This window comes from Podarcis raffonei, chromosome 3 (assembly GCF_027172205.1).
Source record: "Podarcis raffonei isolate rPodRaf1 chromosome 3, rPodRaf1.pri, whole genome shotgun sequence".
Classification (NCBI taxonomy): domain Eukaryota; kingdom Metazoa; phylum Chordata; class Lepidosauria; order Squamata; family Lacertidae; genus Podarcis; species Podarcis raffonei.
Genome location: NC_070604.1, coordinates 84,795,086 through 84,822,882, shown reverse-complemented (window position 1 = coordinate 84,822,882; position 27,797 = coordinate 84,795,086). Strand labels below are relative to the sequence as shown.

At 40.3% G+C, this 27,797-nt stretch overlaps 1 protein-coding gene across 1 annotated transcript in view; it reads right to left on the bottom strand.

Annotated features, from left to right (window-relative positions):
• The window catches only part of TTC27 (tetratricopeptide repeat domain 27), an 83,798-nt gene extending 56,388 nt beyond the window's left edge, over positions 1–27,410 (bottom strand). Inside the window, exons 1-9 of the mRNA XM_053382819.1 lie at positions 27,164–27,410; positions 25,198–25,381; positions 23,051–23,180; positions 22,349–22,489; positions 18,219–18,321; positions 12,958–13,122; positions 7,505–7,641; positions 5,522–5,634; positions 4,620–4,686 (exon numbers count right to left, since the gene is read on the bottom strand). Coding sequence (XP_053238794.1) covers positions 4,620–4,686; positions 5,522–5,634; positions 7,505–7,641; positions 12,958–13,122; positions 18,219–18,321; positions 22,349–22,489; positions 23,051–23,180; positions 25,198–25,381; positions 27,164–27,254 — 1,131 coding nt within the window. The 5' untranslated portion in view covers positions 27,255–27,410. The remainder of the gene's footprint in view (positions 1–4,619; positions 4,687–5,521; positions 5,635–7,504; positions 7,642–12,957; positions 13,123–18,218; positions 18,322–22,348; positions 22,490–23,050; positions 23,181–25,197; positions 25,382–27,163) is intronic.
• Between the last annotated feature and the right edge of the window lie 387 nt (positions 27,411–27,797).

The window sequence follows — 27,797 nt, the reverse complement described above, 5'->3', positions numbered from 1 at the left end:
ACAATTATATGGAAAATTTCAGACTGTTTTAGAAACTGTATGTAATTTGATTTTTCATTAAAAACCAATTTTGACTCTGGCTTTGTTCCTCAATTGCCCTCACAATGTTCTGCTTTCAGCATATGCTAAAGACGTTTGTATCGGTCATTGTGAAAAGTACTAAACTGCATCCTGTGTCCTTTATATGCCATTTTCTATTGCACATTTTACCCTTTAGATAATACTTTGGAATTTTTAAATGTTGAGAGGTTTACAAGAACTCTAAACAAAAAATAATTAAACAAACACACTTGAGGAAGATCCTATGGACCAGCAGAGCTCTTTGTGCTGTGAAGGAAAATGCTTGTTCCAATTTACCCCATACAACCCGGCATGCTGTTTTGAAAAGGTCTTTCCAATCCCTCACAGCAGATTTTTAGGCAGCGCTGAGTGGCAGCCAAGGGGGGGGGGCGGGGGCGGGGGCGGGGGGGAGTCTGTAATGAGCAACTATCCGCGAAACAAGAATCCATACAAGCCCTTCCACATCACAGATAAAGTTGCTTTTGAAGCTCAAGGAATTTCAAGAGCAATTTGTGGCAGAGATTCTGCTGTAGATCAAAGCAACTCCTGCCTACAGTACAACAACAGCTCATTGGATTGTGGATGAAGTATGAAAAATCTATTTACCTAGGTGTGGGTCCCTATCAATACTGTCTCTAGAGTATGGAGTGGAAATTTTCTGACATGAAGGCTTCAACAGGTCTCCCCACTTTGCCCCTGAGGACAAAGCCACACCCACCTGCCCTACACCTGATGTCACAGCAAACGGATGATAAGAGCCAGACTTGACTGAAAGGGTGTTGGAAGGCAGTGCCAATGGGTGACTTCTTCAGAAGCTCCACTCAAAAGTGCTATCTAGCCCTCCGCTTTGAGCAGGGCTTCTGTCAGATCTTCAGAAGTTCCTCTTCTAAGAGCTATGAAAAGGGCTTCGGAAGACTCCCGATGGCAAAAGAAAAGGCCACTTGATGTTATTGCAGTGTCAAGTGATTGACAGGTGGGCAGCAGCACCCACCTTTCAAACCTGGCCTGAGGTCACCACAGTCTAGTTTGCTGGACTAGAGAAGTTCTCCACTACTGATGTACAGCAAGAACTGCAATTATATATTTTGTTTTCAGCAGGGACCGTGAGGCAGTTCACATGCAACAGAACCACATAATGGATAAAAAAAATATGATTATGTATGCTTCTATTCCATTATTTTTTTAAAAAAACCTTTGCTTCTGAATGTTGCAATATTATTCACCTTTTTGTACTTAGAAGTCACCTGGAACAGGAGGTACAAATGTTTGAAATAAATAAAGTACCAGATATGCTGCCTCTAAGGAACTGTCTGTGAATGCCTCCCATCTTCAACCCATTTGGGCCTTGTGGGCAAGAAGAAACATGGCCAGGCTGGAAGTTGGCTGAAAGGATGGGGATGGAAATATAGGCCTCTCCAACCCTTATCAGGAGACTCAGGTGAACAGCAAAAGGCGAAGCAACAGCCATACAGTTGGGAACTGTTACCAATTATTGGGGAAGGAAAGCTAAATGAAAGAGATAAGTATTCCAGACTCTGAGTAATGGAGGAGACTGTGAGTTATGGATTGCCACAGCTCTGATAGAGTGCGAGGAGGGAGAGAAGAAGAGAAATCAAGTGTATATTGAATGAAGTGGCCAACCAATATAAGATTCCTGATGAGAAAAGACTGGGACTTCCTCTAGTGATAACAGCCAGCTCAACTCAAAAACCCTGAGAAAGACTAGGGGTATGGAAGGAACGTAGGCTGCTGAAAGTTAAGTTGGACCTCTCTTGAAGCAGCAACAACAACAATAATAATAATAATTACCCATCCTTCACTGTTTCCCCTAGCCTTTTGTTCAAATGCAGGTGTTCAATACATACAAAAAAAGTCATTGGGTTCATCAAAACATCACCAACCTTGATCTGGATTTTTGTGTGCTGACAAATCAACATGGTTACTGGGAATCTGAGCTACAATGCCCACAATGAAGTGGTGACTCACGACTCACTTTAAAAAGAGCTGTATGGATGCTGATGCTTCAAGGTATCTTGAAACGTCTCATATTTAAGTAGATATCAGATGAATGTATGACAACCATCTAACCAGCCTGCAGATTTAGGAATCCACATGTAGGCTGAGAAGATGCCTGCTCACACATACACACAACAGTGTATATGATGTTAGAGGAGCTAGGATCAAACATCAATCTTGGCTTTACTGAAAAACTCTCTTTCTGTAATTAATTTTTTTTTTTGCATAAACCAAGAAGATGCTTACGGTGTTGGCAAATATAATTGGAGGCTTCTAACCAAAAGCACCTGAGGACTAGAAACTTGCCTTTTATTTTTCCACAACTTCCTGAAGTACAGTGAAGGTTAGAGACTTAGTACAAAAAGTAAGATGCTTTGAGAAGGTTCTTCCCCCATGGCCAATTTCTGCATCAACGAATTGACAAATAATATGATCAGTATTAACACTAGCAATAAGTATAATGGCTGATGACAGGCAATACATCACTCAAGGGCAGCAAAAGTTTCCTTGAAAATTCCTTCACTGTGCGACAGAAGGTGCACTGATGCACTTGTATTCAAATAATCAGCCACTAGATGGCACAGTAGTAGTAACTTTCAGAGGGGCAGCCATGCTAGCCATTTGCAGACAAAACGAGTATAGTGGCACCTTAAAGTCTACACAATGTATTTTGGAATAAGCTTCTCTAGACTTGTTTCAGTATACATGTTCCCTACATGAAGAATTTGCCCAAAATAAGAGCTTCATTACTTCAAGACACACAAATAAAACTGGGTATGAAAAATACCATATATACAAGCCTACACTTCTGCTACAAGTGGCTATTATTGTCCATTTCCTCCCCAGTATTATCTCAAATGCAGTATTCAGTAAAAGCTTTAGTAGGCGTAGGAACAAAGTAATTCATAAAGCCAGCCTCTTAATTGAGGCTTTCTGGTTTCATAATTTTAAAACAGCTAGAATAGAAATCAAGGAAACCAGAATGCACTCATTCAGTTCACTTGGGGGAGAATTGCTGTATTTTCTCCAGTCATGAAATGGTGCACAAAGCAAAATACAAAGATAGATGGGAATTCTTATGGATATAAAGAAGCTTCTAAATACTGTAACATTTTTCTCTATTTCAATCATGAGAAGAATACTTCTTTGATAAATGTGCTCATTAAGGTGGTATCATATCAAAAGCTGGGAAGCTAGCCACATTTCCAGCTTCCCCCAAGTCACCCACCATCAGCCCCCAAAGCCTGTCGAACTGATCCCAGAAACAACTTTGAACTCTGAACAGCTTTTGGACATGTATTTGAACTTGTCAAAATACCAAGTAATCTCTGTCGCCGAACACCACTCCTGGTCAGTGGGGATTGAGCATGTAAAGCAATTTGTCCAAGACAATTTTGTCAGGCAATTACTCCAAGTGTAACACTTAACTTGCTAGATAGATTGCTTTCCCATACAACTGTTAGGAATGTGACTACATGCCACACACAAACTGAAGATGGCACTTTAGACAAACAGCATAGTGCATGGATGAGAATACTTCTTTGATAAATGTGCTCATTAAGGTAGTATCTCCTCAGGGCCACATTCTCTTCTGGCCGCTTGCTAGCGATGGTTGGAGCAACATATGTGCATTTTACTTTTGTACAGCAGGCTAGTTTTAAAAAACTTGCACACCCCTCAGTGCTGCTGCTGACCTTTAAAGCCCTAAACGGCCTCGGCCCAGTATACCTGCAAGAGTGTCTCTACCCCCATCGTTCTGCCCAGACACCTTCTGGTGGTTCTCTCCCTGCGAGAAGTGAGGTTACAGGGAATCAGGCAGAGGGCCTTCTCAGTAGTGGCACCCGCCATGTGGAATGCCCTCCCATCAGATGTCAAGGAAATAAACAACTATCTGACTTTTAGAAAACATCTGAAGGCAGCCCTGTTTAGGAAAGTTTTTAATGTTTGATGTTTTATTGTGTTTTTAATATTCTGTTGGAAGCCGCCCAGAGTGGCTGGGGAGGCCCGGCCAAATGGGCAGGGGATCAGTAATAAATGATGATTGTCCTCCTCCATCCCGACAAGCAAGAGGCATTGTCAGTGCTCAAGGGCACATTCCAGCCAGGCAAAAACATTGAGGTGCGAAGCAGGGTCAGGGAAGGGGCTGCCTGGGGAAGAGTTCAAAGAACCAGACAGAGGGGCTTGCTTGGAGCGCCACAATTTCACACACAGGACTGAGGTTCCCAACACCTGATAGAGGGCCATGAACAGTTTGCGATGCAAATGAAAAGTGATTTAAGAAATACTTTTGCATAATTTATACAGATCCCTCCACACAACTGTGAAACTTAATCACCCAGGATTTCCAGCTGTGCACAAGGGCCTGTGTATGTTCAACAATATGGGCACAGAAGGCATTTTCAGACCATCCCATGAACAAGAGGAGACTGACGGAGGCGGGACCACCAAGGCCCAATCTGGCTGCTCCTTCTACTATGTGCAGAGGGAGAAGCGATTAAACAATCTTTAAACACAATGCAAGTGGAGATAGGTAAGTTTCTTACTGATGAAAAAGCAAGCAGCTCCTCTTCTGTGAGCTTATGAACCGGGTTGTTCTTCTGAAAGTCTATGCTGCATAGAAGGGGGAAAAATCACATTCTGAGCCTTACTGGTTTTTGCATTTTATATCGTTAATCACATCAGGCAACTTTGGATGAGGATTTTGGGTACAAATCAGCTAAAATAAAATTATTGCTAATCAATTAAATACATTAAGTTGTCTGACAATTACAATACAATATTAAAAATACAATACACAATAGTCAACAACATTTTCAGCTGGATTTAACATATAATTAAGATGTCCAGCTGAAGAAAAAGGAGAGATGCCTAGAGAATAACCTCCAAAGAGGGATTAATGAAATTAATCCAACACCTGCCAATCAGTCAAATTTTACTGTCTGTTAAATATAAACACTCTGAAATTCATTTTCAAAACTTGTGAGGCAGCTATAAATATCACGTACAAAACTTTCAGATTATCAGATCAGATATATTTTATAATACACCAAGTTGTTAAAGCGAAAGAGCAGTCAAATCACATGAAATTCAATGTCACTCTAAGCAGAACATTTCATCAGCACAAACATTTCTGCTTTCTAGATGGTATAATCTTCCTTCTCTTCTCCCAAGCAGATTTGGGGGAGAAGTTCCATTGCACTATGGGACTCATTGCATTGACTTCCAATAGCTCCACAACTGAGTTTAACCTGGCCCCTAGTCTCCTGCTTTGTGTGAAGAAGGTACAAATAGAAGGAACCTTCAACCAGCCCTACAGGGGAGTGCATGTGTGGATCTAACCTCATCCCCAAAAGTACTTCACCAACAAGTTTTTATGGAATAATCATTTTCCTGCAGCCATACACTTGAGAGAGTGACGAAGTGGAACCAACAGATATCATCTTACCAAATTCCAAGGATAACAGCAAGCTCTTCTGCACATAAGTCAGGCATCTGGTTCTGATGAGATTCTGCAAACTTTATTTCATTTAACACTGTGTCATCATTTAAATCATAATTCTGTTGGGAGGGGAAAAAATCACACAAGTGATCATTCACATTAAAATTGCTCAGCTATTTGAAAGTTACAATAAAAAAACCCTTAACAGCAGCATTGGTGTTGAACTCTGCCAAAAATATAAATTCTCATATTGACTTATCAGTAAAAAGAAAAGTATTCTCTTTCTTAGTAGAAAAACAACTGTATTGAAGATGATTTTTTTTAATAATGCAGGACAACTGACGGAGCTGTAGAACCATGAATGGAAAACAGAATTAACACACACAGGTTCTGCAATGGTTGCTAAAGGGTTTTTCAGTAAAGCCGATGTGGAAAATTATCCATGAAAATATAAAGTTAGAAAACCACTGTGCTAGACTGATTAATATTATTGATATCTAATGACTTTGCTTTTAAATGTACATGTACACCAAGTGGCATTTTTTAAACATGTCACACTGGACCCTAGTTAATGGCTTGCTGTGAATGTGGCAATCTGGGCTGCTTTGCTCCTCTTTGCAAGGATGTGAAGGAAACAACAGCCCCCAGTTTATCATCTAATCAGAAAACTATGAACAAACCTTAAGAGACAGATCACATCTGGAGCAAAACAAACCAGTATCCCTTGTTCGGACTTAATGCTAAGACATGCGGAAGGGTGGAGGAACACATGGACCATAGAGCAGAGAGCTGCATGTCTACCTCAGCATGCTGCTCCAGGTTGCAATACAAGCTGCTGTGAACTTTCCCTGTACTCTGTATGGCCTACACAGAAGTTATTGGAGATAGCGCTAAGGCAAACATTCTACCAGCACAATGATTTATTCCTGTACAATGAAATGTTCTCTCCCTCTCCTTCCTGCATGTACCCCTAAATTTGTTCTGGGTTTCCCCGCACCCTCCAAAGCAGGTTGAGGATGGTGCAACAGCATAAGAATATCACTGCACTAGTGGCAATGCTTGCATGCAGAGACGGAGCAACCTGCTTCGACACCGGGAGCGGCGCACATCCCGGGAGGCATGGTGTGCCGTCTGTGGGGGGCATGGCGTGTGTTGGGGGGGCACAGCAAGCACCCTAGGAGGTGCCGCCGATTGGGGGTCGGCATTTTGTCACTCCCCCTTTGGAATGGCACCCGGGGTGGCCGCCTCACCCCCACCCCAGAACACCCCCTGCTTACATGCATGCAACTATTTCATTGAATACTGCCCTAGAATAGCAACGGCTGTTCATTGAAAACTGCTGCTGTGAACAACAAATCCATGGTAACACAGGATACTGTTTCCACATCTGAATGATTCAGTAGTCTGAATCTAGTTTGAGTCGCTGCTAGTGAAAGGCAAACAACCATACAGGCAATGCTTATCAGTAGTGCACCAGCCCAAACACAACCCTCTTGAACAGGAAACTGCCTCTGTAAACAAACAAGTGAGCACACATGCATGTTGGCACTCTCTCATACTCCTCTCTGATTTAAGGTGGCACCAGTTTCTAAGAATGTTGCGCCAAATATATATTTGAAACCACACAGAAGATGAAAGCATTTTTGTGTGTGTGTATCATTAGGCTCCAGGAAAGTTCTTGCTAAAATGGCCACAGCTTTGTGGATTTATCCACCACACTAAGTACATACATACATACATACATACATACATACATACTGTATATAGAAAATCTGTCATTACCATTTTACAGCACACATTGAGATAAGATTTATACATTATAAAAGAAATGCTACTATAACTGTACCTTTCATACACATTATGCAGTCTTAATTTCTATCAGCCTTCAAAATCCCCCTTATTCTTTTTTTTATAAGACATATACAGGCAAGCATGGCAATCTACTTATGTTGAACAACACATTACATTTCAAAAGAAAAATTCCTATACCTTTGTTAAATCTTCAAGGGGGGAAGGTGCTGGACTAAGCTCACGGTGAGGAAGGAGGATGCCATCTTCCCTTTGAACATCTAATATGAGCTGTGCTACATATTTTTCCTGAAATCTTGTCCTTTTTCCCAGGGCACCTGCAGAAAGTTAGACATCAAGAGGAAACAGAAATTCTAGTTACATAGATCAAAGTTACACTTTAAGAGACACATATACATATTTCACGGCGTATGAGGATATGTTCCCAAGGCACAAGATATGATATCCTTGCCGACAGATTATGCAGGTCTAAGTCTGGAAGGGAAATGGACTAGAAACAGCATGTATGCCATCCTGAGTTCCCTACAGAGCAAAGGACGGGTATAAATGTTATAGTAGATAAATAAAATTTACAACAAAGCACAAATACGTATTAATAAAGAGTGGCTTTTTTCCAATATAAGCTGTACTGTTAATTAGCTAAATAAATAACTGAACACACTTGATAAGTATATTTCACAATTAAAGCTGATTACAATTAGAAGGACACACTGCTACACTGAGGGTGTCTCTCGTTTAGCATGATCTTTCAGGATATCTGGGGAAAGAGGAGGCACTAATCTGTGGTAGTTACAGACTTCCTAGAGGCAGGTTCCAGGAAGCAGTACTCAGGAAACCTGCAGCCTTCCAGGTGTTCCCATTGATCCTGTCCACTGGCCATGCTGGCTGGGGTTGATGGGATTTGGAGTCCTACAACATCTGCAAGGCCATAGGTTCCATCCCTACCTTATGGGGTCCAATATGGTATCATTTTCTCTTCTACCCCATTTAGCACTACATGAAACCACTGGGAGAGATTGTCAGGCAACTGGAATGTGCTCTCCTCAATTATACTGCCTTAAGGACTTATAAGCAGCAGTCTTGGATAATATATTGACTGCAGCAACAGTTTCCAGAGATTCTGATAGTGGCCAGATAGAATCAGAGCCTTGACAGTTCAGATTTTAAATAAAATACAGAATTATGTATGTGGAGCTGTAACATATATAGTAATTAGAATTAAATTATAATAAAACAATTAGGAATAATTATTCCACCAAAATGTATTCAAACTGGAATTACAATTTCACAAACATAGCTAAGTACAAAATTAATAAGTCGTTTATAATATTTAATCATACTAGAGAAACTAAGCAAAGCACTTGGGGGGCTATTTTTACCATGCAGTTTCAAAGAGATGCTATAGTTTTGGCCACTTTATAAGGCAAGCTTCTCTAATTATAGCACGGTGGCACCACTAAATTATGGATCATCGCTACTCCAGCTTGAGCCCCGTTGAGTACAGATTTATAGCTAACTCATAAAATATTCAGTCTGACAATGCTCATTTAAAACCCAAACAGAATGGAAACAGAAAATACTTTTTCTCCTTTCCATTGGCAGAAAAATATGCTTTTGAAAAACACTAAATTTGTGTTCATTCAAGTCACAGCAAGTCAGACCACAAAGCCTCAAAAGCAGCTGTTTACCTCTCTAGTAAATCAGCATGTAAACTGGGTCAAAACAAAATCTATCAGCTCTTAACATATTGCATTAACATATTCTACTGTTACGAATTTGGATGCCACCACTCTCCCTACGGATGGGTCCAAACTCAGCTGAAAGAAATCCATTCAGACTTGCCTGGACTTAGTTTTGCTTTTTACTGACATGACGCCACTGTGATAAAATACAGCCTTTCCCCTTCACCCTCAGCACTAAAGCACTTACGAGAGACCTTCATTAGCTCACAGAGGCCACAGCAACAGATCTTCGCTTTGACACTGGCAAGTCCCACTTAACCTCACTAATCTGGGTACTGACACCCAAATAACCTATTCCTTCACTCTGACCATAAATAAATGCATAAATAATTTTTATGCTACTGATTTAAACAGAGTGTATTGCATTTAAGGGCAGACTGTCATGATATATTTTTGGACCACAATAACAATGTGAAATGTCCTAAAAAATGTGTTAACAGGAGCTTCCACTGAGCAGGCTTCTTTCTAGCCAAGAACACCCAATGTTGCCTTCACGGTGCATAAAGGAGCAGTACTACTGAAATGTTACTCATGATTATCCAACGGAAGGCCAACTAGAGGTGACATAAAATGCATATTTGCATTTAAAAAAAACAAGCATGTTAATGTAAATATGATCTGGGAAGACTTAATTATTGAGATCATGTGTGGAATGGCAATTTAACCTCCCCCCCCCCAATGGTCCTCTGAAGCTGCTCCTTCATTGGGAGAAAATTCCCCATTAACACCATCAGTCACTAATTTACATTACAAAAAAAATGTATACCTCAAATGCCAAGATGCATTTGGTGCCACATCCAGTTTGGCCCCAACTTTCAATGGCTCTTGACCAACCTGAACCAGTTCCAAACTTTAGAAGTATCCAAAAATATAACAACTGTTGGTTTTCAATGTATGTTTATTAGGCTCTAAACTGACACAGAATAAATCAGCTTTGGACTGTGCAAGAGCTGTACCGTGTTAACTTAGCTTATGGCACCCTTGGGAAGTTGTGCTTAACTTGCCAATTGACATCAACACACTAAATAATTTAAAGTACAGCAGGTGCTACAAGCTCTTTAAAATTAAACTGTACAATTCTTCTTCCACTCTTTTCTGGCACGAATTCACAGGAAACTTCCGTGAGGACAATTATATTAAGACAAATGTCCTTGTAGTTGAAAACTCGGCAAGTTTAAATCAATCAGAGTTGATTATTTGTTGATTTTTTCACCCTGTTACGAGTTCCACTTGGACTCCTCATTAAGGCATGGATAAGGGCCAAGTATAGTTTGAAACCTTGATTATTTTAAATTCAACTGAAAAATAGGCATTTACTTCTAAGGCATTATCTTGCAGCATAAAACCTATGCTAACCTGAGCATGTAGTCAAACAGAACCTGGACTCTAGCTCCCTAAGACAATCATGAATACTTACAAGTTTATCCATAGATGCAAATAAATTCATGAGTTGTGTGCAGATAGGCAGAACTAGCCCAAATAAGAGCAAAGATTAGGCGCAACAAACAGAACAGAAGAATGGCTCATGAACCAACTATGTCTCAATCCTGATTTAAGTATTTATTGTAATTAATCTTGAGAATTTTATGCCCCTAGAATCACAGCTACTCCTGTCATAACATACTTGGTAGGTGCTCTCTGATGCATTTCTGAGAATATAAAGAGGTGACAGCTCTCTTAAGCAAAGTCAGGCAATTGGTCCATCTAGGCCAGTTCAGTTTATCCTTACTGACATGGTTCTCCAAAGTCTTGCACACAAGGTCCTTTCCCAGCCCTACCTCTGAAATTTTCTTAATAGAAGAAGCTGGAAATTGAACCTAAATGGAAAAATATGTGCTCTCTTGCTGAGCTATGACTCTTCTCCCCAATGGTATATAATGCTGGTGCTCCTGATGCTGTGTGTGATAGGTGCTTCCTCAACAAGATGTGTCAGGTCAGCAGATCACTATTAGCTTTGTACAGGTATAACAGGTAAAATCAGTAACTCAGCATTGCCTCTTGGTCAAGCTTACACTCCTAAAGGAATGAGAAGCCAACACTTTCTTGTTGCAAAAAGCACCCTTATGTTTTTTTATTGTATTGCTGTACCTTGCAACTGATAAACGAGTAATTTCATTCACCATTATTAAAGTGCGTGCCTGTCACTTGCAAACAAAGATCTCTGTTCTCTTCAAGGATTGTACATGGCATCCTCACACTTCGCAACTTACTTAGGCTCAGTGACATTAAAAGAGCAAGGCAGAGATCAAAGCAAGCAGACTCCCAACTGAGTCATGTTTATACGAACCACAGCTGTATTTCGATGTGCTAATACTTACTCTAAATGCTCCCACTCCAGTATTCCTTCTTCACCCAAAGCTTACCAGCTGCAAGTCGTAAACCCATCCCACAATATTGGCAATTCCTCCAGATCATACAGCTTTTTACAGAACATGCCAGTTAAAAGATAAAACAAGAGAAGGCAGTGGGGAGAGAAATAAGGCAGAGCAGAGCCAGCACCAAAACAATTAGCTGAGAAAGACAGAGAACCATCAAATAGTCAATTATCATGGAAGAATCCTAGAATTGTAGAATTGGAAGGGACCCCACAGGTCATCTAGTCCAACCCCCTGCAATGCAGGAATCTTTTGCCCAATGTGGGTCTCAAATCCACGACCCTCAGATTAAGAGCCTGATGCTCTACCAACTGAGACACGGGTTTATTTTTAGAGGCAATGAATGGTGAGATAGTTCATGCACCAAGTTCCTAAAGACTGACCACATTTGTGAACTGAAGAGGGGATTTCTGTCCATTTCCCACTTCCCTCTGTGCCAGCAACCAGTATTCAAGGAAACATATGCAATCTAATGAACAGGCATCCTACGCAGAAAAGTAAAAGAAGCACAAAGTTCAGAAAAGGGCAATCAAAACGATCAAGGGGTTGGAGCTACTCCTCCATGACGTAAGGTTGCAGCATTTGGGACTGTTACTTGAGAGAAAAGGTGAAGAAGAGGTCATATGATGGAAGTTTGTAAAATCACACATGGCACGAGAAAGTAGACAAAAAGTTTCTCTCTCTCATTCACAACACTAGAACTTGGGGATATCAATGAAGATGATAGGGTAGATGAAAGGACATACTTTCTTTCCACACAGGACACATTTAGACTATGAAACTTGCTTCCATGGGAGGCAGTGATGACCACCAACTTGGAAGGTTTTAAAAGATTAGGCAAATTCATGGAGGATATGGCTACCAGTGGCTACTAGCCACAATGACCACCTCAGCTGTTAGAGGCAGTATGCACCTGTATTCCAGTTGCCAGAAATCACAGGAAGAGGGAGTGTTCTTGAGCCCTGATCCTGCATACTGCCTTGTAGGTTTCCCACAGACATCTGGTTAGCCATTGTGAGAATAGGCCAATGTGTTAGACTAGATGGGCCACTGGCCTGATCCAGCAGGTATTATAACAACAACAACAACAACAACAACAACAACAATTTATTATTTATACCCCCACCCATCTGGCTGGGCTTCCCCAGCCACTCTGGGCGGCTTCCAACAAAATATTAAAATACCGTAATGCATCAAACATTAAAAGCTTCCCTAAACATACTTCTTATGTTAGAAATTATACTTGTAGAACGAAACCAAAAATTTTAGTTGAGATTCCTGCATTGAAGGAAGGTCGGATTAGATGATCCTCGGGGTCTCTTGCAACTCTACTATTCTGTAATTTTATTCTGTGGTTCTATGATTTCATCGAAGGTAATTCCCAAATAAAGCACCACAGAAACAGGTTAGCACTCTTGAACACTTTCTCTATTATCTTCCTTTTCCAACTTTCAAGTAACAGAAAACCTAGTTAGTGTTAAATATTAATGTTCAAGAAGTAGGAAAAGAAACATACCTGTTAAATTAATCTGTAGCTTGGTTATGTCTTTGGCTGCAATAAAGTGTTCTTTGGCTTTTTTATACTCATAGTAATGCAAAAACGTGTAAGCGCACTCCAGGTGGAACTGAACAGCAAGATGCCAGCATTCGTCATCAGTAAATAAAGTTTCAATTTCAGACACTGCAAAACAAAAAAAGGGTGTTGAGGCGACTAGGAAATGGGACTGGGAAGGAAACAAAAAATGAGAAGCAGAGGAAAAACACCTTGGACTTGCCACTCAATACAAGACAACACCAACATCAGTTGTTTAAATTTAAAGTGGCTCCTTTGTCCTCTGGGTTTTCACAAACTTTGGATAGCAATATAATAAGTTGCAGCAGTAATAGTACTCCACCGTAATAAAATTTAGAAAAGCAGGGGTGGGGGATATGCAAGAAAGAAAGGGAGGGCAAAGGTAAACCTGAGTTCATGGGCCATTCCCATCTCAACCATGATCAAAATGACTGGGAATCATGCCTGCAATGGGGAAAACAGTGCCAGCCTTGAAAAACAAGTCTAGGATTATTAGAAGTCAGGGACCACATGCAAGGTTATAGTCCTTTTTTAAATTATTTTTTATTGATTTTGATTCCTTATACCACATCATACATTAAAACAAACAAAAGAAACATACAAAACACACTCAAAAGAAAAATACATAAAAAAGGAAAATAATGATATATAAGACAAAAAAGAAAAAAGAAAAAAAGCATTACCTAACATAAGACATCAACAAATTAACTTACATTAACTAAATAACTGAATCACACAACAATAATTTACTTCCCTTCAGCTCGGTTTCAGAATGTGTTATAAAATTTTTCTATCTGCAGTTTCATTTCCTCGAAAAACTCTTTGCGTCACAAGCGTTATATCGCGCCTACTGTGATTTTTAGATTTTTTACCTCTGTTTCAATGTATGCCATAAATTTATTCCATTCGTTATTAAACTTTATGCCTTTTTGGTTTCTTATTTTCTGTGTCATTTTTGCCAATTCTAAATAGTCAAATAGTTTGGATTGCCACTCGTTTATAGTTGGGATTTTTGATGTCTTCCAATTTTGCGCTATTAGAGTTCTGGCAGCCACTGTTGCGTATTGAAAAAGTGTTTGATCTTCCTTTTTGATTTCCTCACCAATTATCCCCAGAAGGAAGGCCTCTGGTTCTTTTGTGAAGGTATATTTGAAAATTTTTTTTTAGTTCATTGTAAATAGATTCCCAGAATTTCCTAATTACCTCACACGACCACCACATATGATAAAAATCGCCCTCCTTGATCTTACATTTCCAGCATAATTTATCACCAGTTTTGTATATTTTTTCCAATTTTACAGGCGTGATGTACCACCTGTACATCATTTTATACATATTCTCCCTGAGTGTTGTACATGCCGAGAATCTCATACCTTTATTCCATAATGCCTTCCATTTATCAAACTCTATGTTATATCCAAAGTCCATTGCCCATCTCACCATTACCTCCTTTACTTCTTCATCTTTGTTGTCCCATTCAAGCAACTGGCTGTACATTTTCGATAGGAGTTTTGTTTTACTTTCTAATATTTCAATCTGGAATCTAGATTTTTTCTCACTCATCCCATTCTTTTTATCTTCAGTCCAAATAGAATTAATTTGGTGAAATTGGATCCAACCTGTCAATTTGTTCTTTATTTCCTCATATGGCCTAATCCTCCAACCGATCTCTGTTTTTACTAGCAAGTCTTCGTAGGTCCATCTTTCTCCTTCGATGTTTGTTTTTTTTATTGTTAAAATATCAATTGGTGATAACCACCTAGGGGTATTTTGTTCCAGTAATTTTTTGTTTCTTTCCCACACTTCTAGTAGTGGCCCTCTAAAAATGTGGTTAGAAAATCCTTTGTGGACCTTTCCCTTATTATGCCATAGGTAAGCGTGCCAACCAAATCTTATATTAAATCCTTCTAGATCTAACAGGTCTTTATTTTTAATAACAATCCAATCCTTAACCCAACAAAGGCACGAGGCTTCATAATACAACTTTAAATTTGGAACCGCAAATCCTCCCCTATCTCTTTGACCTGTAAGTAATTTGAATCTAATTCTTGGCCTTTTTCCTTGCCAAATAAATTTAGAGAGTACTTTCTGCCAATCTTTGAATATTGAGGTTCCCCTGATTATCAGTATATTTTGGAATAAGAATAGCAATTTCGGTAGTAAACTCATCTTAATTGCCGCCATTCTTCCCGACCAAGAAAGTTTTATTCTGTTCCAAGTATCCAGGTCCTTCCTTATTTCTTTCCATGTGGTTGTGTAATTATCTTCCATCAGATTTATATTCTTCATCGTTAACCAGATTCCAAGGTATTTTACTTTTTTAGTTACTTTAATTCCAGTCTGAGATTCAAGATGGTTTTTTACCTCTTCTTTCACATTTTTAGTCATCATTTTAGTTTTTGTTCTATTTAATTTAAAGCCGGATAGTTTTCCAAATTCTTCTAGCAAATCCAACACCTTACCGACACTCTCTTTTGGATCCTCCAATGACAACATAAGATCGTCGGCATATGCTTTCAATTTATATTCTTTCACTCCAATTTTTATTCCGCGTATCTCTGAAGTTTTCCTTATCTTATTTGTGATTATTTCTAACATCATAATAAACAGAAGAGGTGACAGAGGGCACCCTTGTCTTGTACCCTTCGAAATTTCAAAGGGTTCTGTTAAGTTATTGTTAATAATTAATTTAGCACTTTGTTGTGAGTAAATTGCTTTTATTCCTTCCGTCCTTAAATGGTACCAAGCATTTCATCCAAATATCAATTTCTGAAAATACTGGATTTTTCTAGTGCAGTTTATTAAATAAGCTGCCAAACTATTTACAAGAATGGATCGATCTCATGCATATATACATCCCAAACAGCCCCATTTTCCCATAATGAAAGCACTTTATAAAGGTTTACAGTCTTAGAAGCTGGTCAAGGTTGTAGACCAGACAGAGCAGTAATATAATCCTACCACAGTAACAGAATAGTAAGTATGCAATAATGCTTTGCCTTTATATCCTGGATATTTATAGATTTGGCATCAAGAAGCTGGACTGGGGTGTGTGTGTGTGTGTGTGTGTGTGTGTGTGTGTTTAAGTAAAAAATTACTGCTCTGCACTTATGAATTGAATGATAGCTCTAGTAAAGATTTTCTATTTAAGAAACTGGCTGAGCTCCATGGTACATTTTTTTAAAAGAAAAAGTTACAAGATATTAGTAATAGCTGAATGATGTAATTTTTTATAAAAAGATGCTTAGCGTACCTGCCAAGTATAATTTATTTCAACATACTGCTTTCAAGTATGAAAAATCTTGGTATCAAACCAGAATATGTTGTCATATAAAGCTAATTTGTTTTATCTTCCAATTAATCTTCACAGTCATCACTAACCACATCCTATTTCAAACAGAGGTTGTTGTTAAAGCCGAAAAACATGAAGCCGTATCTTTATCTGCCCCACTGATATCAGCAACTGAGATCATAATACTTTGCTGTTATCCACAAAGCTGAGACGGGTACATTAAACAGAAAGAGAAAACACCCAAGTTTATCTATCTGCCAGCAGAACAGACCTGCACTCTCACAATGGGACTTTCCCATGCTCTCCTCCCATTGCATCTCCCTGCATGCCCCCATAATCTGCTCCAGTCAAGTTTTATCTTGCTTCCTACACAAATGATAAAGAAACTTACAAAGCTAAGAACATTTCTAGAAATCATTTACAGCTGATTGAATAAGTACCTGTCAGATTACAAGACTGTACACATCTTTTAAATTAATTCCTAATATTGCTGTAAGCTGGCTGCTATTTAAAGACAACCTTTTTAAGAAGAATAGGTAACTCAGCACATTTATGGGGAATTTGAGCTTGTATTTGAAAAGTATTTCAAGCTTTCAAGGGTTACAAAACATCCGTCCAGGAAGAACAGAAGGATAAAATATACCCAACCACACAAGGAGGTCACAAAGACTGCAACACTTACTGGCTTGGGATGACAGAATCATCTACATCATTACAATCATTACAGCATCTCTACTCTTGGCTTGGAATGGCTAGGAACCTGCACACCTGCTCCCAGGGCGGCCAACATCCTTTACTGCTCTGGGCGGCCAACATCTCCTTGCCAAGAGCGCAAAGGATGGGTTTAGGCACCAATATGGCTCCTTGCCAAGGACGCAAGGGAGCCTAGATATGCCTCTGTTCCAGCTGGTTACTGTGGGAAATAGTATGCTGAAATATACAAATCTTTGGTTTCATCAAGCAGGGTTCTTGTGTTCAATGGGATTTTATTCTAATTAATCAATAACACTACCATCCCCCCTTTTTTGAAAACAGTTAAGGTTGCTAGAGATCATTTTGTTTTTATTTCTTCATCCTGCATATACTTACATATACATATACTTGAACAAGGTGTGACTTACTTACAAATCGAAATGGACCAATATCCATAAAAACTGTGTGGTAACCACTGTGCAGCACTGCCTGCAGTGAGGTTAAATGCCATTGGATGAACATGTAATTAATCTTTTCTTTAAAGAATCTTCTTTCTATTCCTACAATTACTGGTACTATGTTAATAATAGCCTTCCTTGTCAGGCTGCTTCAGGATGAAGGAGAACATTGCTTTATATTGCTCACTGAAAACAACTTTCCAATTAGTTATACACTGATGTTTAGGGGATTAATTGCATCCATTAAAATCACGCCATTTCAAATGCAAATTTAATTGACTACAGAAGGTGCATAGATCCTAGTAACGCTCAACCTGACTTTTTTTTTTAATGCCATTTTTACATGTGTTTAGAGCAGGGATCGTCAGATCCTCCAGAGGAGATTATGCATGGGGAGGGAAGGAGGAGGAGGAGGAGGAGGAGGAGGAGGAGGAGGGGAATTCCCCTTGGCAGATCTTTCCACATGCAGTGTTGAATATAATCCTAAAGTATAGTGTGACATCAAACTACAGCCAGTGAGCAAATGTCTTACAAATCAATAGCAGGGTGCATTGAAATTCATTTGTTTTCATAGTTCTCTCAGGTTATGAGAGAAGTTCTAAAAAATAGTTCACATGAAACTTTTTATGATTGGCTTTCTGGACTAAGCAATCAAACAAACACACACACAAATAATCCCAAATATAAGAAAAGAATGGTCATCCAAATAGAATGCAACGTGTGATTCTCCCACTAATATCCAATGCCAATTTTAAGTATACCTTGTTGTATACAGGCCTGGGCAATATCAAAGAGTTCAGGTGATCTTTCTTCTAACAACTGCTGATGGATATTCACACACCGTAGAGTCCACCAAGGCAATGTCTAAAAACGGCAACGAAGAATATTGTAAACATTAAATCCACTTGGTTTCAAATCCCCACGTTTCTATTTTATTAAGAGCGCATTCACATGTCAATTGTACCTTATCACACAGCCAATTCATCGTAACAGTGAGATCATCTGACCTGGAAAAATATATTCTACAAAGATCACGGGGTTCATATTCCTAGAAAGGGAACTTGTACAGTGGGATGGGAAGGAAAGGGTGCAATTCAGTGGTAGATGATATACAAAAGGACCTAAGGAAAGCTATGAATGATTCCTGTCTGAAACCTCAGGAAGCCAATGCCAGTCAGCACAGACGTAGAAAAACTAATAATCTGAATCGATCTAAGGCGGTTTCCTATGAGAATCTAGTTCAAGAATGGAAACTGTAGAGAAAGAAACAACAATATAGCTAGTATAGGAAAACGGAGGCCCAGAGGAACGACTGAAAAATTGCAAACCTTGGAATATTCAGAAAACTGTTAATGTCACTGAAATAAGACAACAGAGGTTCTTATGGAGTAACAGAATACCATTTTTAGAGCATCTAATGGGAAATTTAGTCAGCCATCAAGTCTTGATTTTGCCACTTCTGCTCAGTGCAAAGCAATTATGATATAACACGTCTGCAATCGACATCATAAGGACTGCATGATATGAGGGCAAAAATATCTCAAGGAACAGTCACATGCTGTTTATTAAAACTGTTCTAGAAACGCCTGTCAGGATGGATATTGTATTGTCTCACACAGGACACAATGAAATATGACTTATGCTATCAAGCTGAATAAAATAAGGTACTTATTCAGGAGACACTGTTAGAGAGGTCAGCTCTTACATTTTGACACTTTGTTCAGGAACCTACAAGGCAGTTTGTTAGACTGTAAATGCTGTTTGCCAGCCTGCAGTTAATGCTACAGACAGTTTTCCACAGGGATTCAAAAAGTAGTATTTTGTTAGCCAAAGCTTGCAATACAAAAAATATGCCTTGAGGAAAATTGTACACACAACCCAGATAAAAAACACTTGTTTTTTAAAAGTACCTTTTGGCCTCTTTTGGATGTTCACTAATATTTCGGCTTTTCATTTATCAAGCATCAACTATGTGAACACAATAAAAACAAACGACTATGTATTGCTGCCCGATATGGAATTTTTTTAAGATTGTGACTGATAGTTAAACAACTCCCAACACCCAGAACAACAAGGTCACAAAACCAGTTTATTATGGACAGGCCTTAAAGCAATGTGGTGCCAGGAGTCATTGGATTAGAACTCCCATCATCCCTGACCATTTGGCCATTCTGGTTTCTTCAAACCACACAATGTACAACAAGGTTTGGTGGTTCAATTCACTTGGACTGAATTATTCAAACCACAGTTTGAAAAATAGGAAACCACAAATGGAAGGTTTAAACTTCCTTTTCTCATCTGCAGAGGAGTGTACAAACTCATTCCTGCTCTTCCTCATAACACTACACCATGTTTTAGCATCGTCTGTATTAAGGCTGTAGATTTACTCTGGCTTTGGTTGGCAAGGCAAGTAAAAAGAAGTGGCTGTTAGGAAAAGGGGGGTGGGAATCCTGAACTTAAGAATGTAATAAGAGCCTTCCCGGTCCACCTAGTCCAGCATCCTGCTCTCACAGTAGCTAACCAGATGCCTGTGGGAAATTTGAAAGGAGGACCTAAGTACAACAGCACTCTCCACTCCTGTGGTCTCCAGCAACTCGCATTTGCAAGCGTTACTGCCTCCAATCATGTAGGCAGCCATTTTGGCTAGCAGCCATTGACAGTCATCTCCTTGAATATGTCTAGTTCAGCTCCTGCCTTCTGTGATGCCTGTGTCGGTGATCAGGCAGAAAATGCAAGCCCCTTGGTGTAACAGGGATCAGTTCCTCAGTGGAATATGACACAGCTGATGCCATCTCATGGGGTGTGGGTATGCGTCTGGCTCTGCCCATGTTAGTGCTAGAGCCTGGGTTCAGCACCTTTGCTGTTTGCCCTGCTGGTCTTCATGATCCTCTGTGTCAGAGTCCTGACTGCTGATAAGTAGCAAAAATATTTCCAGGGGCTTCCACTTCCTTCTCTGTGGGAATCATTCACGAGATCATGCTTTCAGAAAGTGCCCTTTGTCACTGAATATAAAATACAATATTAGGATCCACTTGAGACTGATTTTTTTTTTAAGTTGTGCATAAGAAATTGAAGTTGAGCATAAGACATTGAAGTTGTGCATAAGAAACTGAAACAACAGATATACCACCGTAAGAACAAACAATGACTGTGCATATGCTGCCAAACTGCAGTTGAGGACATAATGAACTCCATCTTATACTTCCTACCATGTAAACCCCCCTAGAGATTATTTTCAGTCAGGACTCTATTGCAGGCTGCTGGGATTTACAGACTGAAAAGATATGCTCCATGCTGTCCAATCAGAAGAAATTTGTCACATAATTTATAATCTGCACTTCACCAAATGGTCTTAGAGCAGGAATATATATCATTAAAGTACAGCACAGAAAAAATGCACTGACTACTGTAAAAATTATGCTTAAACAGAATCAAACAATACACTGAAAAGGCAAAGAATATTCACAGCTGAATGGCTGATTTTGTCTAAAGACATAATGTCCTGCAATTACCATAAGGGTGATATTGGTTTGCTACTGTATTTGCAGAAGTATTTCCCTTTTCTGAGCACAGACTGGAAAGTTTTGTTATGACTTGGTTGAAAGAAATACAGTAATAGAATTGCATTTAAAACATTTCACCTATTCCATGGAGGCATTTATTTCCTTTATACTATTTGGTGTGACTGTTTAGAGGCCCAAGGCAAGAAATGAATGTTCATAAATGCACAATGAGTGGAACAGCAATGTGTTACCAGTGAAGGGGGAAAAATAGGTTTTAATATTGTGCATCAGGGATCCTTCACAGTACTTTGCCACAACTCACAAGTGCTCTGTCACAGCCCACAGAACTAGCCCAGCACAGGAATGTAAGACAGAGCCTCCTTCAGGCACTAAGGAGCACAGATCCAACCATCTCCAGGTTGATTGTTCACAAGGTAAAAGTACTGCAGAATGGCCTACTCAAAATGCCTACTGCCTACTCAAAATGCCAAAGCTCCCTGGGACATTATACTGCTTTATTAGTTTTAGGTTGCATTTTTGTTAACTGGTTTTCTTTTTCTTTTTACAAGTTGTACAAAATTATACATTTTTAGTATATATTTAAAAAGTAGTACTGTATTAAAAATTACAGAATTAAAAAAAAAAACATTAAGCAGATTAGAAAAACTTTTAAATGAATAAAATAGGGTTCAGAGCCTGTGACCGGACACCAGGAACAGCATCATGTAAATAATCATCAACCACTGTGTAGCCAAACTTGGGGGAAGAAGCCAGGTACAAACTAATGAGGTTTAGAGTCACTCTGAGAAAGCACACCAAGTGGGGTGAGAGAGCCAGACAGTAAATATGAGTGGCTGCCTCAGGAACAACAAGCAAGGAAGCCTTGTTCCTGCAGCTACCACAGAAGCTACTACAGTGGTACTTCGGGTTACATACGCTTCAGATTACAGACTCCGCTAACCCAGAAATAGTACCTCGGGTTAAGAACTTCGCTTCAGGATGAGAACAGAAATCGCGCGGCAGCGGCGCAGTGGCAGCAGGAGGCCCCATTAGCTAAAGTGGTGCTTCAGGTTAAGAACAGTTTCAGTTAAGAACAGACCTCTGGAACGAATTAAGTATGTAACCAGAGGTACCACTGTACTGAGGATTTGCTTGCCTTTCTGCTTTCTCCCAACTTGCTCCCAGGTTACAACTCAGTACCTTCTCACTAATTTGACCCTGCATGCCATACCTTTTCACTACGCTGTGGCTTTGAACCTCCAAGCCTTAGTCCTGTCTCCCCCAGTTACTCAAGAAACGCATATGGTACAAGGAACAATATGAATAATATAAGCCCACTGATAGCTGGAAACAAGCATAAGTATTTCTTCGTGTTTTTCCCCCCTTACCTGTATGGCTTCTAGTTTATGCTTTGAATTCACAAGCACTGCTCTAGCTAGCATCAGCAAGACACAATGGGAAGTCAGGCTATAGATTGATTCACCATCTAGAACCAGCAGACTCAGCACAGCTGTAGACAATGTACTGGGCTGGAAGGAGAAAACAAGAAACTCACTTTAAGCAACTTCAAATTACTCTTCAAGAGGAAGCAAAATTTGCGTGCCGCACACACCAATTTACTTTAGCCCATTCACCTCGAAATGTTTTTATACAATACAGAAATTCAAACAAAGGTGAAAGTTCACATTGCAAATGGTGCTTTGAAACCATGAATCCTTCCTCTCACCTCTCATTGTCAATAATTCCTGAACTTATACATGGCATGCTGTATGCAAATTGCCCATTAAAATCAAAGCAAAATGGTTTCTTCCACTGCAGGTTTAAGGTTTCTCTCTAATGTACACCTAAGCTGAGCACCATCTCTATGCATCTTTAACTTCTGTGACGATGCTGAACCATTTCTGAGGAGCAGTTTCAGCATGAGGAAAATAAAAGATCACCTGCAACAATTCTCTCCAATTTTAATTTTTACACCCAGCAAGATAAGATCAGCATGATGTACATATCAATATTTTTCCACTAAAAGACAGTGACTATACTATTGTCCTGGGGAGTGGGGTGGTGGTGGTGGAGAGAGAAGAGAACAGTACCTCGTTGTATTGTTCTAGTAATACAGTTTGCAAAAAGTCCTGAGGTTGCAATTCAACAGGAGGCCCAGTCCAGTTGCTCTGTACAAACAACTGCAGGCTCCCCACACCAAGTAGAAACACCACACTTTGCCTGCAAGACAATAAACAATTCCATTTTTATTGATACGGTCATACATAAATAAATAAATAAATAAATAAATAGTAGGTAGAAATTGTCCTGTTCCTTCTATGCAAGTCTTTAGTTTAAAAGATGGAAGATGCACCAAAAAAAATGGAACAGTTACAAATCTGCATGAAAAAATATCCATCTGAAGAACATTTAACTCAATTGTTCAAGGAAGGCTGTAAGATTTTATTTTCCTGACGTGCTTCGAGAACTGAACTGACTTATCAATTATATTTTTTTGCTGACAGATAAAAATGGTTTCCAAACTTAGCATAAGTAATGGAGGAATCCTCTACCCTTCTCCCAAACCAGAAGGAGGGCAGGAAATCTCCCTCAAATTGAGAAAATAAAATTATCTCTGGATTTATCAGAGGTTGTTGCATGGCATAAGGCGATGGAACATAAAAGGCCGAAATTGCCTGTACACATTCTAAAACATGTAGGGCAGCACAGAGTCAGCTATGTTCATTCACCCAATGCACCAAACAAATCTTATTATGCACCTAACCTCTTAAAATAGGAATGCCATCAATGAGAAGCACAGTCCTGCCCCATCTGCACAGGTTGTCAGTTTAGATATGCCATGGAAAAGCAATCTGTGAATCACAACAGTTGCCAATTATAACAATCAAGACCAAGGCGTAAAAATAATGAGTTTGATCCCAATAACCAGTCGCATATTTATTCCTCAGATGGGGCTAGTGCACATGACTCCACCTGGGTGAGACCCAACTGTGGCAGCCTGCTTACACAATGGAAATCTGCTTGTGCAATAGAACTTGTAGTTTCTCTCCTCCCGCATGCACAGCTTTAAAATCTGCTCTGTGGGGTCCCCAACCCTCCTGTGCAGATTCTGGGGGTGCTTGGGGAGCTGCGAGTGGGGAGAAGAGGAAGGAGAAGCCAAGTTGTGCAAGTGGATGTCCACTCAGAATACATTGGATCTCACTCATTATGCTTCCATCTGTCTCTTATTTATCTTCACAGCTCTTCATTTCTGTTTTTCTGCTTCTGTTCTCTGCCTTTGTTTATGTCTCCCTTAAATACCAGGGAAGCCTTAAAAAAACAACCCACTTTGAAATCTCAACATTAAAGTTCTTAGCAATTGCAATGCAAACAGCAGCAACAACGCAAGAAGCATACTTAAGATTTGAATTAAGCAGCAGCTTGGTTTTTCATGAATACAACTGATTGCAGTAGAACTTTTTAATAAACCCAACTATGTGCACACATACTTGTTAGACTGTTGTCACGGAGGACAAATAGAGCTGTACAGTTTTGATTCAGAATATTTCAATGTGTTCTCCCATGTGGTTGCCCACCAAGAACTAGGAAATCAGAAAAAATCAGCCCCAATATATGGCCAAAAAACCATGATATAAACACAAAAGGCTCAAGAGGCACACATAGGAAAATGGTACAAAGTGCCTCATATGTAAGTCTCGTAGTCATAGTAAATCCTTGCAGTTTTCTTACGACAGATGTCTACAGTTACTAGGGTTACTGAAAACATGTTGCAGGATTTGCAGATTTGCATTGATCCTACAAATTATTTTCATAATTCATGTTGCTTTTTCTTTTTAACCCTCTGTCTACAGGTAAGGTGAAACATGAGAGGTTAAAGCATGACAGCTCTGAAAAGAATAATAAAACTTTTGTTTTATAATTAACTCCATAATTCCATGTTCAAGGCAGGCCTCAACAATAATTGTACATTGCCTTGTGATGTGTTAACCCCTCCCCATTAATTTAGTGGGGGGGGACAATGCTTTTTGTTCTTACAGGTTTGGGGGTCAGTTCTGCCTCACTGGTATGCCTGAGAAACTGAAAAATCTGAACACTAAATATTCAAAAGACTTAACAACCCATAATTTCTGAGATAGTACACTAGGATGTGTTCAGAATAGCTGTTTTATTTTGAGATTGTTATTTTTATACCATCAAGTATGAAAAATAAATTTCTTCTTCAAATAATTATTTTTACCTTTCCATAGGATCCGTATCTGCAGAAGAACAGTCCAGATAATCTTGAATCTGCTTTTCTAAGTAGCTGGCAATGGTATCCTCTTCTGTTACTTCAGGTGTTGTGAAAATATCCTGAACTGCTTTACTTAGTAAAACGGCCTCATAATTCCCTTCCAACAACAACTGCAACAAGGACCCACTCTCTAAAATAAAACACAATGAAAGTCTTAGGAATCCTATCTTGTTTAATGTATACTCGATGCAAGCGTAACTTCAAAGAGAATTAATCCTATACAATTATAGTGTTGCATTCTAAGACATCTCATATCAGAGGAAAAGAAGTTGGGATGCTTTAGAAAAATACCCATTGGCATTTACTAAATTAAAACAGCATTCATGCTGAACTCTTATGGTGTGCTTACAACAAAGATTTTAAAGAGACTGAAATTTGTAAACAAGAACCAGCTGTCCAGACATTAGGCTTCTAATCATTTGCTCCTAACCCTCACACATTCTTTGCAAGCAGTGGTGCGGCTAGGTAATTTTAGATTCTGGACTTGATGGTCCTACAAGGCCCTCTTTCAGACAGCAATGTGTATTATATCTAAATATCGTTACTATATGCTGTCCTTCCCTGAAGACCCCGGGGTGGTTGACAACACACACACACACACAGCATCACAGAACAGTCATTTAAAACATTGACTGATTAGGAACAACCTTTAAGACACAAAGTGGTGGGCAAAAAACCCCTCTCTGTTAAAACATGCAGCTAGCTACCAAAATCCTGGAAAAATAAATATGTTTTATGTTGGCATCTAACTATATGGGTGACAAATGAATCTTAGTTAAGAGGGAGTACCATAGCCCAAGGGGGGGGTGCATCGTGCTCAAAGGCACTCCTTCACATACTTAGGCCCAGGATGCCAACTTTAATAGAATATTTGGTAGGGGGGGTAGGTAAGCCCTACTCACATAATTGATCACAATATACTGTGCACTCACAACATTTGGATGGCAATGTTCATCAACTTTGGGGGCCCCTGGCCCCCTCAAATATTTTATTTTGGGGGGGGGCAAAGGGACCTTGGCCCTTAGGAGTTGGCTCCTATGCAGAGTTCGCCAGCACTGCTCAAAACACCAGTTAAAAGCAACTTGTCATGCAAGCGCATCTCATGAGGAGGTTTACAAAATATTGCACTGTTAATATGTGGCTATTGCATTCCATGTTCAGGAAAATTCTGAACTGGAAATAGTCTCTGTGGCAACAACGGTATGGAGAGGAGGATCACTAAAGGCTTTTGAGGCTTCACGGAGCCTATCTGTAACAGTCAGACAGTAAGCATGAAATAGCATGACATACTTAAGTTATAATAAAGGTTAGCAAAAACTTGGCAGATCAATCATTTGCAAAGCAACGCAGTGCCCCAGCATCCCAGGGGCAGTCTATATCATAACGAGCGACATTGGTACCCACTACTGAAGCTCAAATACGTGAAACCTCCATTTTATTTTTCGGGGGAGAGGGGAAAAAGTGACAATGAGATCTACTGATTGTTGGGGGTCAGACTCACTGCCTCTCCACGCCCCCATGACTCCTTGTCTCCTATCCATCCCGGAACACAAGCAGGCAGCACTGACAATTGCCTCTTAGATGGGTTAAGCTTGATGTCTTAGGTTCAGCCGGCTCTCACCCAGCACTATACCCTTCGCACCTCCAACGACTGCCAGGGTTGCAGCAGCCCCGCGAAGAAATAACTCCAGCGACTACTCCCTTTGGGAGACACACGCGGACACGCCGCCCGCTGTTCCCACTTCCCACTCAAGGAGGTACCAGGGCAAGGGGAGGCAGGATGAAGGAAAGGGAGCCCTGCCGGCAATTGAAGCGCCGCTTTGACAGGGCTCCCACCCGGCTGCCAGGGCGAGAGGCAAGGCGCGCCTGAGGATGAGCGACGAAGGCTGCCTCTGGCTCGCCGACGCCTTACCTTCAGCCGAAGCCGCCTCGTTCTGCTTCCACCGCGGCGACTCCGCTGCGCTGGGGAAGCCCCTCAGCAACACACGCTCCAACGCCCGCATTTTCTCAGCGCGCTCCTGCTCTACAGACGAGACGGAGGAGAAGCCGCTTCCTTGCCTTGCCTTTTTTTTTTTTTTTTTTTTTTTTTTTGACGCGTGGCCAGTCTAACCCATGTGCACTAAGCGGCCTTAGGGAGCCGCCATGCCAGTCGCGCGAAGCAACCTGGGAGAGGTGGGCGGGGCGGTCGGTGGGAGAGAGGGCAGAAACGCATGCGCAACGACGCCGTTCGGCGTCAGGTGCTGGCGGAAAACCTCTTCCCGGGCTGGGAGATATGGGTGGGAGGGAGAGGTTGCGCGCGCACGCCGCACGTGGAAAGGAACGCGGAGCCCTGTGCGGCTCCAGCTGGCACGTGTCGGTTGCGCGGGGCGACTCCCAAGCTGCGTGTAGACGCGCGCGAGGGATTTTGGCGCGGCAACTCGACCAGAGCCCTAAACCCGCTTATTGTATAGGAAGCCCTGCAAGCGAGGCTTCCTCCATAGCGACATCACGAGTTGTAGGTGCTTGCATGAGTTTTTCTCACTAAAAGGCGTATGAGTTCAAGGTGT